The following is a 13,195-nucleotide window of genomic DNA, read 5'->3' as shown; positions in this document are numbered from 1 at the left end:
GATTTGCACAGCCTAATTCAAGAAGATATAAGCAGATGTTACATGAACTATCACAGCTAATGCCCACCACTAGTCTGTATAAAGCTAATATAAATGTGGAAGTCAGTGAATGAATCCAAGCAGCACCACCAGCTTAAATTTATTTTGATGTCTGCTGCCTGTGATATAACCTAAGGTTGATTGTGATCACCACAGTCACTCTGCTCCATCACTAAACTTCACCAGAGTACAACATACTCTGGTGAACTAACCCTGCATTAAACAGACAGATATTTTCATGTAATCAATATCTGTTTGATAAACTATAAAATGAACCAAACCTTTAAAATGTAAGCTTTACATTTCCAGTATATCAAATGTCACCGAGCAGTCCTCAGCTTTAAAAATGACCTCTTTTTCTTCCTATCCTTCCTTATCCTTTCTCCATCTCTGAGTGAAGTTATCGCCCACGTTTTCTCTCCCTGGGAAATAGAGCAGCTGTGCCTTTAGCTAGCAACACACTGTGTGACAAACTGTGCAGAAACAGTTTGTCTGTTTGCTAATATTTGTTTAGCTGTTGGAAACGTAGCATTTAAAATCACCTGCCACATTCAAACTCAGTCTAAAACCTGAGCATAGTCCTAGATATGATGGCTAGATGATGTGTTTTTCTGTCTTCCATCCCTTTGTGTGAGATAAGCACATGCGATAGACACACACCAACAGAATTGTCTTTCATGTTATTTTCCACTCGATTTAGGTTCAAATTGCTTTGATGTTTGAAAGCAAGCAGTGACAGAAATAATCCCCGCCCCCCTTTTTGAAAATGTAAGAATTAAAAAGTAAAGATTTGTACAAAAACATCAAAATTTAAAGTAAAATACAGACGCCTGAAAGTTCTACGTAAGTACGGTAGTGAAGGTTTTGTACTTTATTATCTCCTACATCTGAAATTAGGCCTAAGTATATAAATAGTTAGTGTTTGCCTGTGAATGAACATGTTTTGCTCACTGTTTAGTGTTTAGTTCCCTTTTGTCCTGTTTTCCTGAAAAAAGCCTTCTTTACCTCCCAATCAACTCTTCCTGTCCAACAAAAATCCCTGCCTTCAAACCAGCTGGGAACTTTTTAGCATGTGTTTGGATTTATCGCTGTATCTACTGTTGCATCCTTTCAAATATATAGATTTCCAGACATGGTTGTTCATTTTCCTCACAGGCACAGAGCCCTCCACACAAAAGATCAGACTGTATGTTGTGTGTGCTTAACATGATAGAAAAAATAATTCAATCATGGGTTAAAACATTAATTATATTTATCCACACTGACCTTTAATTTGACTATTGGACAGAACTTTAAATCTTTCCCGAGCAGAATGAGTCCAGAAATACTCACCTATAGCTCAATCGTATAAAACAGAGCAGATCAGTGAATCAGGGTTAGATCAGCTCCAGTGACAAAAACAATTTGGTGTCTTTGGCCCGATTAAAGTGAAGCAAATCCACTCATCTTGATTGCTGCAATTGCTTCTCTTTTGCCACCACTCAGACCTCGTTACCCTGTCTCCAAATGCTAAAGTAAGTGTGTTTACAGGTCAATACAGATAACTCCCATCAGTGCCTCTCCCCTGCTGTTTGTGCACAAAGGGGTGAATAGGGTTGTCACCTGACCAAAGGCTCCACTCTGTCCCTGATTCCAGGACTAAGTGGACTATGCTGACAGGGCTTTCTCGATAGCTGTCTATGAACTAATAAAAGGAAAAACAAATCTTTTTGTGTTCACTGCTTCAGGTTGAAGGCTTTCATGCACACTGACTGGAACTATAAAAAAAATGAGAAATGATTTAAATTCTGATTTTGAAGTTTTTCTTTAAAAGCTCCTTTTATAGGAATCGTCACGTAAAATGTAGCATTTTGAACAAACTGTGGGGCTTTAAGGCTTTTAGTGGGAAGTTTATTATCAGATACAGAGGGACAGAGCACAAGAGTGAGATGAAGCACAAATAAATCATCACACTTGAAGTTATAACTTAAAGCAATCTTAAACCTGTCAGATCTGTTGTTTTTTTCTATAATAAGTCTCGGTGTGAAAGATTAACAACAAAATCTTTTCAATTAACTTTAAACATAAAGGTTGTATCTACAAATATACAATATGTTCTTTAATAAAGCAGCACAAGATCACTGTTTGCAACAACACAAAGATTAAGGGTGCACTACAGAAGAACTAAACAATGCTACTTCACAGGATGTGCAAAAGCTTCTTATAGTCTTATCAATCAAGTAACACCACTTGGCAGTGTGACAAGTGCTTCAAACATACGGCAACTCTAGACCTAGAGTTACTGAACTACAGCAAGAAGAACAATCAGTCCTTGTACAGATTGTATGACTCCCACAGAGCCCTCATGTCAAACTCATCAATCACCTACCAAGTACTTTGAAAAACAAAGTGTGGAGACCTTTGCAAAGGATGATTACAACAATATTCATTTTGGCTATCGATGACAGTGTTTTAAAGCATTCTCAATTTAGTTATTTTCTTAATAAACTCTATTACCTATTACAGCAAAGAAATATGAGATGACTGCATGTGCAGCAAACTCAAAGGAACCTCACGAATCTATTCAGCTGTGATCTTGAGTTAAAAGAGAAAAAAATGATGATTATTTTATTCAGTGGGAAGAGGAATAAACATCAGAGAATAACGACACAGTTGCTTTTCTGTGGATGGTGAAATTTTGTTTTATCTCTCTTTCTCGAGATCCTACAAGGAAACAGAAATAAAAGTAAATTATACATAATATTTTGATAAAGCGACTTAACATTGATTCAACACCGATGCTTACCATTTTTTACTGACAATAACCAGAGGCATTAATATGACACCAGCAAGCAGGATGGTTGCAACAACGTACAGAAGATAATCTGGAAAGACAAAATATTCCAAACCCACTCAAAAATTGTTTTGATAATTTAAATTCATGTGAATCATACTACGATTAGCATTAAGAGTTAATTCTTGAATGCAAATTTACCTTGTAACCAAGCATAAGCATGATCTGATTCAATGGTCTGAGGAGGTTTAGAGGGGCGAATGATTGTTTCTGAAGATGCCACTGAAATACAAATAAAAATAATTTACAATCTTTCCAGAAAAATGATTGTTACATTTAAAAATGCCTGGTTAGAAAAAAAAAAGATACTCACTGAAGCGTGATCTATTGTGAAGCACGTCGTGAATCATGCTGCATGTCAGAAGATTGTCATTGTAGAGTCTTTTACATGTACAAGGATGGTGAAGCACTGTGCCTAAAGTAGCCACGAAGGCCCTTTTGCATTCAGCGTCTGCACCAAGGATGAGCTCTGGATCCATCTGGGTGAAGCATTCATCTCTTGGGAGGTCACTGTCAATGCACTGGGCTTCTTCAGGACTCCAACAATTGGCTTGAAAATTTTCTAATAAGCCCCTGTTAATACAGAGAAAATGTGTGTTATGTGGAATGAGTGAGTGCTGTGATTTATAGATGTTTATGTGTTATGGTAGATTGTACATATTACTTCATGATCATTTCACATATATTTATGGAATTACATTAAAAATGGCAGCGGGAAAAGTGCACCAATCACACAGGTGGAACTTGGATTATAAAAGGCTGCAGTCTACGTGTAAAGTGGTTTCTGAAAAATTTTATTAGATAGTAATTGGAGATGTGGTCTTAAAAAATGGCCATTTTAAAAAAAAGAAACAGCATTGGATTTGATGGAACTATAACCTGAAAATCTAGGTTTCTATAATGAAATCAGCTCGAGTATGGACAAGTGAGGAGGGCATCCACTTGAAGAAGACACTGAACCACAAATTGCTCCTAATGGCTGGACCAGCACTTGGCACTCTCTATGAAAGCTTGCTGCCATGTATGTTCTAAAAGGACAAACAGGACAATGTAAAAAGGATTTCGGTTAGGAGTGCTATTGTACACTAATGCGGCCCTATACTGGACTACCTCAGCATTAGTTCTTCTTCATTGTTCGCTTAAAGGTTGAGAATTCACATTTTGTTATTTCTGTGTCTGGCTCAGTGTTGGTAGTTACGTATTCAACTATTGTACCACCTCTGCAGACTTCTTCTTTTCTGTTACTAGCAGTGAGCTGGCATTATTTTATACACTCATTTCCAGTATCACTCACTCGTTCACTCACAGCCTTTTTAAGGCTGGAAAGGACTCTCGAATGATGAACGCTATTTTTCCTTCTCCAATTTAGTGATTGTTAGTTTGTTGACTGAATCCCTTCCTTGCATTTTAAAGTGCTTATCCTTCCTGCTGCACAGCCTATACACAAGACACCTTTTTTCTCCTCCCCGCATGCCTCGCACAACAATGTTCCTATCAGCTTTTGTTATTCCCTCCAGCAATCTCATCCGACAGATGCTGCTCATACATTTCATCATTGTGCAAACAATGAATTTGCATCTGATTTGGTGGTTTCATCCCCGAACGTGCATTTAATAATAATAGTATTTGTACAATAATCCTGAAAAAGACAACAACAAAAAAAACAAAAACATCTGAGGACAGAACAGCATACCTGCAGTTACTGTCCTCAGTGCACTGGTTAAGTACACGCTGACAGACCCGGATCTCATCTCCACAGGTGCCACTGTGCAATTCGGTTTTCATGCTCAGACAGCTCTGATCTGAAGCTTCACACTCGCACATGACCAGCATCTCTGCAACATTTTGGGGTACGTTCCTGTAGAACTGCAGAGTTTCCTGCTGACACCCTTCATCATTGCACTGGCCTGACTTACAGGCTTGGAGCATAGGAGCCAGGAACCTGTTGCAAACTGAATCGCTGAGACAAGCCCTAAATTGATCCAAACATGATCCGGCACCATCATATACTAAAAAACAAAGAGAGAGAAAGGTAGTGAATGGGTTTCACCAGTTTTGACTCATCTTCACTAGATTTCATCTGAGATTAGCGTAATAAAATATAATTACCATAATTTAATAAAGTGCTTGACTGCCAATCCATTACTGCACTCCTCATGAGCTGAACTGCTGTTCAAATAATCAACATGATTATCTCTCCCACCAACAAAGGCACATTAAAGATCCTCTTAACAGTCATTTTGTAGCGCAATAATTGTCCACCTTTGGCAAACAAAAACGTAATTTCACATCTAAATGCTTATCGTAGAGACTTCTGAGAATACCGCACCTGGCTTTTGGTGGCATTGTGTGGCCAGCACTTGTATAGAATCACAAAGCTCCTCCTCCCATGCACACACGCACCCTGGCAGAGAAGGAAATTGGTGCAGTATTGTCTGGATGGTCATGTTACAGACCTCTGAGCCTTTTATTTGGCACCCTCCATCTTGAATGACAGAAACATAAGAGGAAGGTGGAAAAACAGGATTTTCCATAAGCGAGCAAGATCTTGTTTGAGCAACAGGTGTTTTCTATGTGCCTGCTGCTCTGACAGTTTTCCTCGTGATGTCTGGTTATGTATCCCGATATAGGCTGGTATATCAAATTCAGTGTAATAATGGAGGATTTCGATGTCAAAACAGACATACTGTGTGCATTAAAGGCATCAGAAAAGTGATTTATTGTCACTTTATTTTGTTATATACATTTTGCTTCGGGCTGTTTCCTCACTTATTACATTTTAGCCATTTTCCATGAAAAGCAATTCGGTCGAATAGTCTCATTTGCTGAACTTCCTGAGGAAATGTAATCACTTTACGTAATACTTATGTGTCTCAACCCTTGGTAATAATAACAATATAATGGAAATGTGTTTTTTTTACCTTCACAGATGCCGTCATAAAATGCCTGTTCACGCTTGCATAAATCTGACATGCAGATTTTCACAGCAGCCAAACACTCAGAAGCCAGCAATGAAATCTGAGGAGCAATAATCACTGAAATACAAGCAGACTTTAAGAATTTATTTACTTTATCATTGGTTTTTATGTGGATTTATTTCACGGAGATAAGTTTTGTCTTGAGGTTTTATATGAAAAGGGACATTCAAAAATTAAATGTTAATGTCTCACATGACTAACTGTAGCTACGCTTTGACTATACATGTGGTACAAACTACAAGACATGAAACACTTCTAGTAATGCTAATTTTATAGCACAAAAAACATACAATAACACTAATCAATTTGTTTGTTCTATCAGAAATCTGTAATTTTATGGTAATGGTTCGGCTTAAACTCACCAAATATAACTGCAGCTTCCAGTCGTCTCAGTTGCATGATAGCTGTTGCAAAGCTTTGAGCAGACAAATGAAGCTCTCACCAGCAGCTGATGTGTCCCTCTTGTTGGTGTCAGCATTTAAGCTGGGATACACCACCCGCTGTCAGGAGGATGTAACACATTTACTGGAGGCTGTACCCTGCATCTTAGAATAAAAATGACAAATGCAATGAAACAGAGCTGCAACAAAAAAGGGGAAAAAATTAGTGCATATAGTATTTTAATATTGTCATTATTATATTTTGTGGGCTTAAGTAATAGTATTATCTCTTAGGAGTAGTGCGATATTACTTCAGAGATAGGAAATAAAAAACAGTTGATCCCTGGTCTGATCTGCTGATTTAAATTTGTGTCAGATTGTTTTCACTTGCATTCTTTTTCCAACAATAACTAAGAGGAAAGTAAACATATTTATGCAGCACATTTCAGACAAAATGCTTTTGGATGTGCTCTAAATAATCAAAAAACAAACAAACAAGCAAACAAAAGACTTTTAATATTATTTAATATTTTAATGGCTTGAGGCTTCAATGTTGTTCTTGGGAGACCAATCCATGACTGAAGTTTTGCATTGTGTCTTTTCCTGCCAGGTATGATTTTACTGCTGTTGCCAGTCGACATGCCCTTACATCCTGAAGATGATTTGAACCAAAAACCAAAACAAAGATACACTACACTGTCAAAATGAACCACTTACCCATCCAAATAGCTGAATTCGGGTATTCCAATCACTTTAATGACGACAGGTGTATAAACTCAAACATCTGTGTCCCTTCTCCAAACATTTGTGAAAGAATGGGTCGCTCTGCAACAAGTGCAGTCCTGGAATTTCCTCGCTACTAAATATTCCACAGTCAGTGGAACCTTGTGGAAAGCCTTTCCAGAAGAGTTGAAGGTGTTTTATTACATTTTATTATATTTTATATGGATTTAGAATGGGCTGTCATTCAAGATAACATGGGTGTGAAGGAAGGAGTGTGAATACTTTTAGGAATGTGGCATAATTTCTTAGAACTACCACTTCTTCTTTTATCCTCTGCTTTTGTTCTGCCTTCATCCTCAAAAATTTTTAAGGACAAATTGCACACCATGCCAAATTTTAAGCTAATAGCATTTAGATCTGTCAAACTGTGTCATTTTGCCATTTTTCATATATTCAACTAAAGGCAATGGGACAAACTATATAGTTTTTCAATAGACCAGTGACAAAGTACAATAATACAAGAAAAATGTAAAATATTTAAAAGAGTTTATTCAATAAGTTCTCTCAATAACCTTCTCTTTTTAGCTCATTTCTGCTGCTCCCTAGTGGCTAGAAGTCAACAGTGATTAACTTTCATAAAGCCTCCAATCAAGATGATTTATTTATCAAGCAAAAAAAAAAAATTCAACAAATACTGATCAAAGTGTTGCACAATGAAGTATGAAACATTGGAAGACAAAAAGGCTTAAAGTGCACTGGAAAAAGTTACAAGATACATTATACATTTTTGTAAAAAGTGATGCAAAAAGAAGAGACTTTAATTTGACAGCTTCATGTCTATTCAGAAGTTGTTAAAGACAATTGTATGCACTGTTTTACTCTGAACAGCATTCAAGACCTGGGCTGAGAAGGGTTTTCTAAATACTTTATGTGGGGATGCAAACATTTCACATTTAGTTCAAAATGAAGAAATTCTTGTGAAAAAAGTCCCACATGTGTCGTTGTTGTGTCATAGTCATAGTTTAAAGTCTATAAAATTTATAAACATAATTACTAAATCAAATCTATGCTCATAAACAATTTCCCCACATTAAACACATCAAGCTGAACTGAACAATCAAACCTAGATTAATTACAATCATGCTGCCCTGGCAGGGATTGTTTTCCTCTCTGTTTCCTGTTATTGGTTTTTTTCTGTCATTCTTTCCTATTATGCCTTTTTCCTGATTGCCTTTTTAGTTTTATTTAAACTGATTAGCCTGATTTGACAAGATTTCCACGTCCTCCTTGTTTATTCATTTTTGTCCTTTGCATCCAAACTATAGCACTTTGTCTTAAGGATTTTGTCTACTGTTGATTACACTGATGATTAATATTTGCTTTGTGTTTCTGAATGCAAACTTTGTTGTGCTGTATGTTTGAGGATGTGGATTCTCTGAGTTTCCAGTGTGCTGCAGTGTACAGTTGTAAATCTCTTTGCAAATACTCTTTAAATAAATTTTCTGCTTTTATCTTCTTCCAGTAATGTGCAAGTAGCTAAAATGAATGGCTTCAGCCGCTTACTCACGTTCACTGGGTGAGGGGTTCTCAAGAAAGATGGAAGCTACTCTTGAAGGGACATCGGTTTAATCAGGGTGCTCTCTGCATAAAGAGTTGTGTGCATGTCTTTCTGTTCTGCACAACCATTACTCTGATCCACTTCACCCTAGGCAATTGCTGCAGTTTTGAGGAAGTCATATCTGATGCTGTTTGGATGAGGGGTCTGACAAAAAGTCAGCGCTGCTTGTGAACAGGGTTAGCCATATGTGTATTTGTGTGTGTAGACTTCATTCACTGACATAAAATCAAACTTGCAAGCAACTAATAAAAATAGCCCTGCATGTTAGCGTTAACATTTCGGCACACATACAAACAGTTGTGCACAGTTTAGGGAATCCTTTTTAAAAATGATGTATGTGGGCATTAACTGTGCTTCTCAGGCACACACAGGGCAAGCTGCAGCAATTGTCTTTAAATGCTAGCTCATGCATATAAAATCATTTAAGATATCACCAAATACTATATGCCCGACTGACTGCCGTTCTAAACCAATGCTGTTGAACCACCACAGCAAAGTGTTGACAATCCAAATCGGCTGCTATGAATGACTGCAATTACTGAGTCAGGCTGCAAGTTGCTCATCTGAATGAGGCACGTTTGAAATGGGAAATTCACTGTTCTGGTTAGAAATGGGAGGAAGGCTTTATACACGCTGTCTCTGCAGCAGCAGGTAATTTTTGGTGGGGAACATGAAAAAGCATGTTTGTAATTGCCTCATTTTCACCACTGAGATGCCCTTGATCAAAGCCTTTGACCTCCCAGATGCTCTATCAGAGATGCTCAAAGGCAACTTCTAAGTGTGTCATCAAGTACGAGTAGGCCATTCCTGCGAAAGAAACAATGAAGTATACGGAAGAAGAAGAAAAACAATACGCATTGTAGCTGTCAGTACAATCATTTCTTATCAAGAAAAGGTCAAAACATTTATACCAAGAGTTCTGGAGCAGAAAAATGTCCTGATGAATCAGAGATCAAGATTTGGATTGTTTTCTTATTCTGATACATAAATCTATCACAATAAATATTTACTTACACTTTAAATAAAAAAATTTACAATTATTTTACAAAATACAATTTTCAGCGTATCAAATTCAAAATCAAATTAAAATTTTATTCGTCACACACACAACCATACACAGTATGACATAATGTGAAATGCTTGAAGCTGTGCGATGCAATGCCCGACCATTAAATGACAGTGGTTTTATAGTATTTACAATTTACAGGTTATTACAAAATTTACAGATTTAACTTAGAAATTTACAGTAAAAATGTGCAAATAGCAGAAAGAGATTATAAATTACAGGAAGTGTGCATGAAGAAAAACCAGAGTGCGTGTGGTGATGTGATGTGTGTGAGAGTCCAGTCTTATAGTGATGTGATGTGTGTGGGAGAGTCCAGTCCTACACCTGGTTCAGGGCCCGAATAGCCTGGGGGAAGAAGCTCCTCCTCATTTTCTCTGTTTTGGCCTTAAGGGAGCGGAAGCGCTTCCCAGACCTCAACAGTGAGAAGAGTCCATTGTTGGGATGGGAGAGGTCCATCATAATCTTCCTAGCTTTGGTCTTGCACCGCTTGGTGTAGATGGACAGCAGGTCACGGAGCTCTGATTGAATGATGCGTTCGGCCGAGCACACCACTCTTTGCAGATCTCGTCTGTCCTGCTTGGTGCTGTTCCCAAACCAGGTGCAGATGTTTCCCGTCAGGATGCTCTCGATGGTGCAGGAGTAAAAGTTCTTGAGCACCTTCAGTGGTAGATGGAAGTCTCTAAGTCTTCTGAGGAAGAACAGATGCTGACGGGCTTTCTTAACCAGGGCATTGATGTGACAGGACCATGAGAGGTCCTGAGTGATGTGGACACCCAGGTATCGGAAACTGTCCACTCTCTCCACTGGCGTGCCACTAATGATGAGGGGTTTGTAATTCCTCGCCTGCTTTGTAGTGAAGTCCACGATCAGCTGGCACCAGGTCTCCAGGTTCCTAATCTCCACCAGGTAGGCCGTCTCGATGTTGTCGGAGATCAGGCCCACAACAACAGTGTCGTCAGCAAACTTGACGATGGAGGTGGTGTCTGATGTGGCTACACAGTCATAAGTGTACAGTGAGTACAGCAGGGGGCTTAAAACACAGCCCTGAGGCGCTCCAGTGCTGAGTGAGATGGAGGGGGGGGACTTGTTTTCCCACCCTCACTGATTGGAGTCTGTCTGTGAGGAAGTTGAGGACCTACTGACGCAGTGATAGTTTTTTCATCTGTGCAAACAGTTTCAAATCTTGCCATAATTCACTTTTTTCTGACCCAGTAATAACTTAAAACAGCAGATAATTAAGTAATAACAGATAATCAGCAAAATATGTTGGCAACACAGTTATTATTCATACATGCTTGCAGACTGCCACAAAAAAAAATGGAAAGCACATGCAGGACATGTTTCTTGTTTTTACATTTAGCATCAGTATAAAAAACAACCCACCATAGAGTCGCCTGTAAATGTGACTGTGAGCAGCTCTTACCCACAGCTGAAAAATTCAACCACAATGATTATTTTGTAACATATATTTTGCTGGAAAATGTCCGCTTTGCCGATGTTATCCAAACACAAACCTGGAGTGTTTCAAATGCAAGAAACAGGCTTCACATTGCGGTCACGTTCATGCAGGGGTCACATTGAATATTCTGTACTTTGATGAATTGCGCTGGCTTCATTAACATACTCAGTGCACAGGAACATACATTTCTGGGCATTTACACTGAGGACTTGAGATGGACATGTGACCGACTGCACCTTTAAAGCTTCAAATCCCTTAAACCAGCTAGTTATATCAAAGGTGATGCTACCACTTAATTAGACGTAATTAGGCAAACCAAAACAAAAATACATACAAAATTTACAGAAATTACACATAAAAGAGAGATGTAAAACACTGAACAAACTGTGTCTTTCATAATTAATCAACATTTGCATTTGCATAACAGAAGAGAGAAAGTCTGTCCTTTTCAAATCAACCAAACAGAAAACATCAAATACAATTCTTTTCCCTTTAAATGTCATCCAAAAATAATGAGATCTGCACATTATCACACGTCTAACTTAAAGATCACCGTGTCCTTCAGGCGCCCCAGCTGGAATATAAGACGACTACACCATCTGATCTGATATGCGTGACACGTTGTCCACATTGTGAACTTGAGTGGAGAGGGATTTTCGACTGTCTGTGCGCGTTCTGGTCCTTATCCTCCTTGTTTCATTTTCATGCTGGCCACAACAATGACAAGAAAAGGCTGATTTGAACTCCTCGCGGAACTTCCCTTAAGAAAAAAACGACAACAAAATCTTTATAAAGTCCACCTTCTTTAAAAACCATCTACAAGCTTGCATTAAAAATAGCTTAAATGTTTTGCAAAAATAGCTTTAATTTGCTGGGCATCACAGCGAATCATTCTAAGAGCTTTTCTTTCATGAATGCATGAATTAAGAACTTGCTGCTTTCTCAGAATTAACTTTAGCTCGCATTTACATTTTTCTGTTTTCAGGTTATTAGCAGATAAAGCTGTGAATTGTGTTGTTGTTACCAGTTTGTTCACTAGAGGGCAGTAATGAATCCTTAGAGGAGAGTTCAAAACTTACCACTTAGGAAATTGTAGATGATTGGATTTGCAGCACTGTTGGCATATATGAGCCAGTGTGAGAAAGTGAACCACGCATACACTGTCTCTCTGTCGTTTGTCTTCTTGAATGTCCCAAACACTCTGGAGATAAAAAAAACATGGTATCATTTTATTCATTCTTTTTTTTTTGCATGCATGCATGCATTTTAATCACAAACCTGTCAGGGGGGAAAAACTATATAAAATATGGCTTATAGCAAGCTCTACTGTAGATCCGGGATGCAGCAGAGCTTCCTTGAGAGATTATTACCTTTTCATGACATTGAGCACACTGATTGGCAGGTAGCACAGGGCGAAAACAAAGAGCACCACCATCAGCATGCGAGCTGTCTTCCTCCGGGCTCTGACTTGTTTGATCTCAGCACAAACCGTGCTGGTTCTAACCCTCACCGACTCTCCCGGTCCTGGAGTTGGAGCTGAGCATTTGATAGACTTCCACTTCCTCTGCAGCACTGATGTGCTTCCAGGAATCTGTTGAATGAATACATTAAAGTGGATACACTCGCACACCAGACCCTGGAAGCCCATTGTGAAATTAATATTTATAGCAAATGGTGGAATACGCACCTGTTGACACCACAGCTTGTGACAAATCTGAATGTATGCCAAGACCATGAGACACAGTGGTGCGAAGTATGTGACAATGAAGAAACAGGTGTGGTACACCTTTGGGTAGATCTCAGCTGTTGAAGGATTTAAAAGGAAACACTTAATATTGTAGAGAAAACATGAGTAGTTACTTAGTAGTTAAAGGCTAAAAAGCAGATAATGAAGATCGTCTAGAGAACAAACATGTCCACTGACCACTTTTTCATAAGCGGCTTATTATTAACTGAACCTTCTGTTGAGTGGCACAAACTAATGGCTTAATGATTGAGAGCGGGTAAAGTTTAATGCTTTTTTTATATACTAAATGTTCTGCAACACTACTCATAAAATTCCAAATTCAGCAGATTCCACAAATATAGTCAGTTTCCCC

The 13,195-nt window shown here is 38.4% G+C and overlaps 2 protein-coding genes across 2 annotated transcripts in view; both read right to left on the bottom strand.

The window, feature by feature from the left end:
* Positions 1-2,672: 2,672 nt before the first annotated feature.
* gfral (GDNF family receptor alpha like) lies at positions 2,673-6,249 on the bottom strand. The gene is made up of 9 exons (XM_087849718.1): positions 6,213-6,249; positions 5,794-5,907; positions 5,202-5,357; positions 4,982-5,041; positions 4,566-4,881; positions 3,186-3,445; positions 3,014-3,094; positions 2,825-2,903; positions 2,673-2,742 (listed from the first exon to the last, which is right to left on the bottom strand). The coding sequence occupies exons 1-9, from the start codon at positions 6,247-6,249 to the stop codon at positions 2,673-2,675; spliced, it is 1,173 nt and encodes a 390-aa protein (XP_087705844.1).
* A 5,437-nt stretch (positions 6,250-11,686) lies between these two features.
* Positions 11,687-13,195, bottom strand: part of hcrtr2 (hypocretin (orexin) receptor 2) — a 34,095-nt gene continuing 32,586 nt past the window's right edge. Inside the window, exons 4-7 of the mRNA XM_006800739.2 lie at positions 12,784-12,899; positions 12,467-12,687; positions 12,176-12,297; positions 11,687-11,856 (exon numbers count right to left, since the gene is read on the bottom strand). Of these exons, the coding sequence (XP_006800802.1) occupies positions 11,687-11,856; positions 12,176-12,297; positions 12,467-12,687; positions 12,784-12,899 (629 nt within the window). The remainder of the gene's footprint in view (positions 11,857-12,175; positions 12,298-12,466; positions 12,688-12,783; positions 12,900-13,195) is intronic.

Source organism: Neolamprologus brichardi, chromosome 13 (assembly GCF_056152115.1).
Source record: "Neolamprologus brichardi isolate AB-2024 chromosome 13, ASM5615211v1, whole genome shotgun sequence".
Taxonomy (NCBI): Eukaryota; Metazoa; Chordata; class Actinopteri; order Cichliformes; family Cichlidae; genus Neolamprologus; species Neolamprologus brichardi.
Note: the sequence above shows the minus strand (reverse complement) of the source record. Positions and strands in the feature narration are given on the sequence as shown.

Coding starts and splice junctions, on each gene's coding strand:
- gfral (XM_087849718.1), bottom strand. CDS start 6,249: ATGCAACTGAGACGACTGGAAGCTGCAGTTATATTTG. Junction 4,882..4,981: donor AAGCACTTTATTAAATTATG/GTAATTATATTT, acceptor TTTGTTTTTTAG/TATATGATGGTGCCGGATCA. Junction 3,446..4,565: donor ACTGAGGACAGTAACTGCAG/GTATGCTGTTCT, acceptor CTGTATTAACAG/GGGCTTATTAGAAAATTTTC.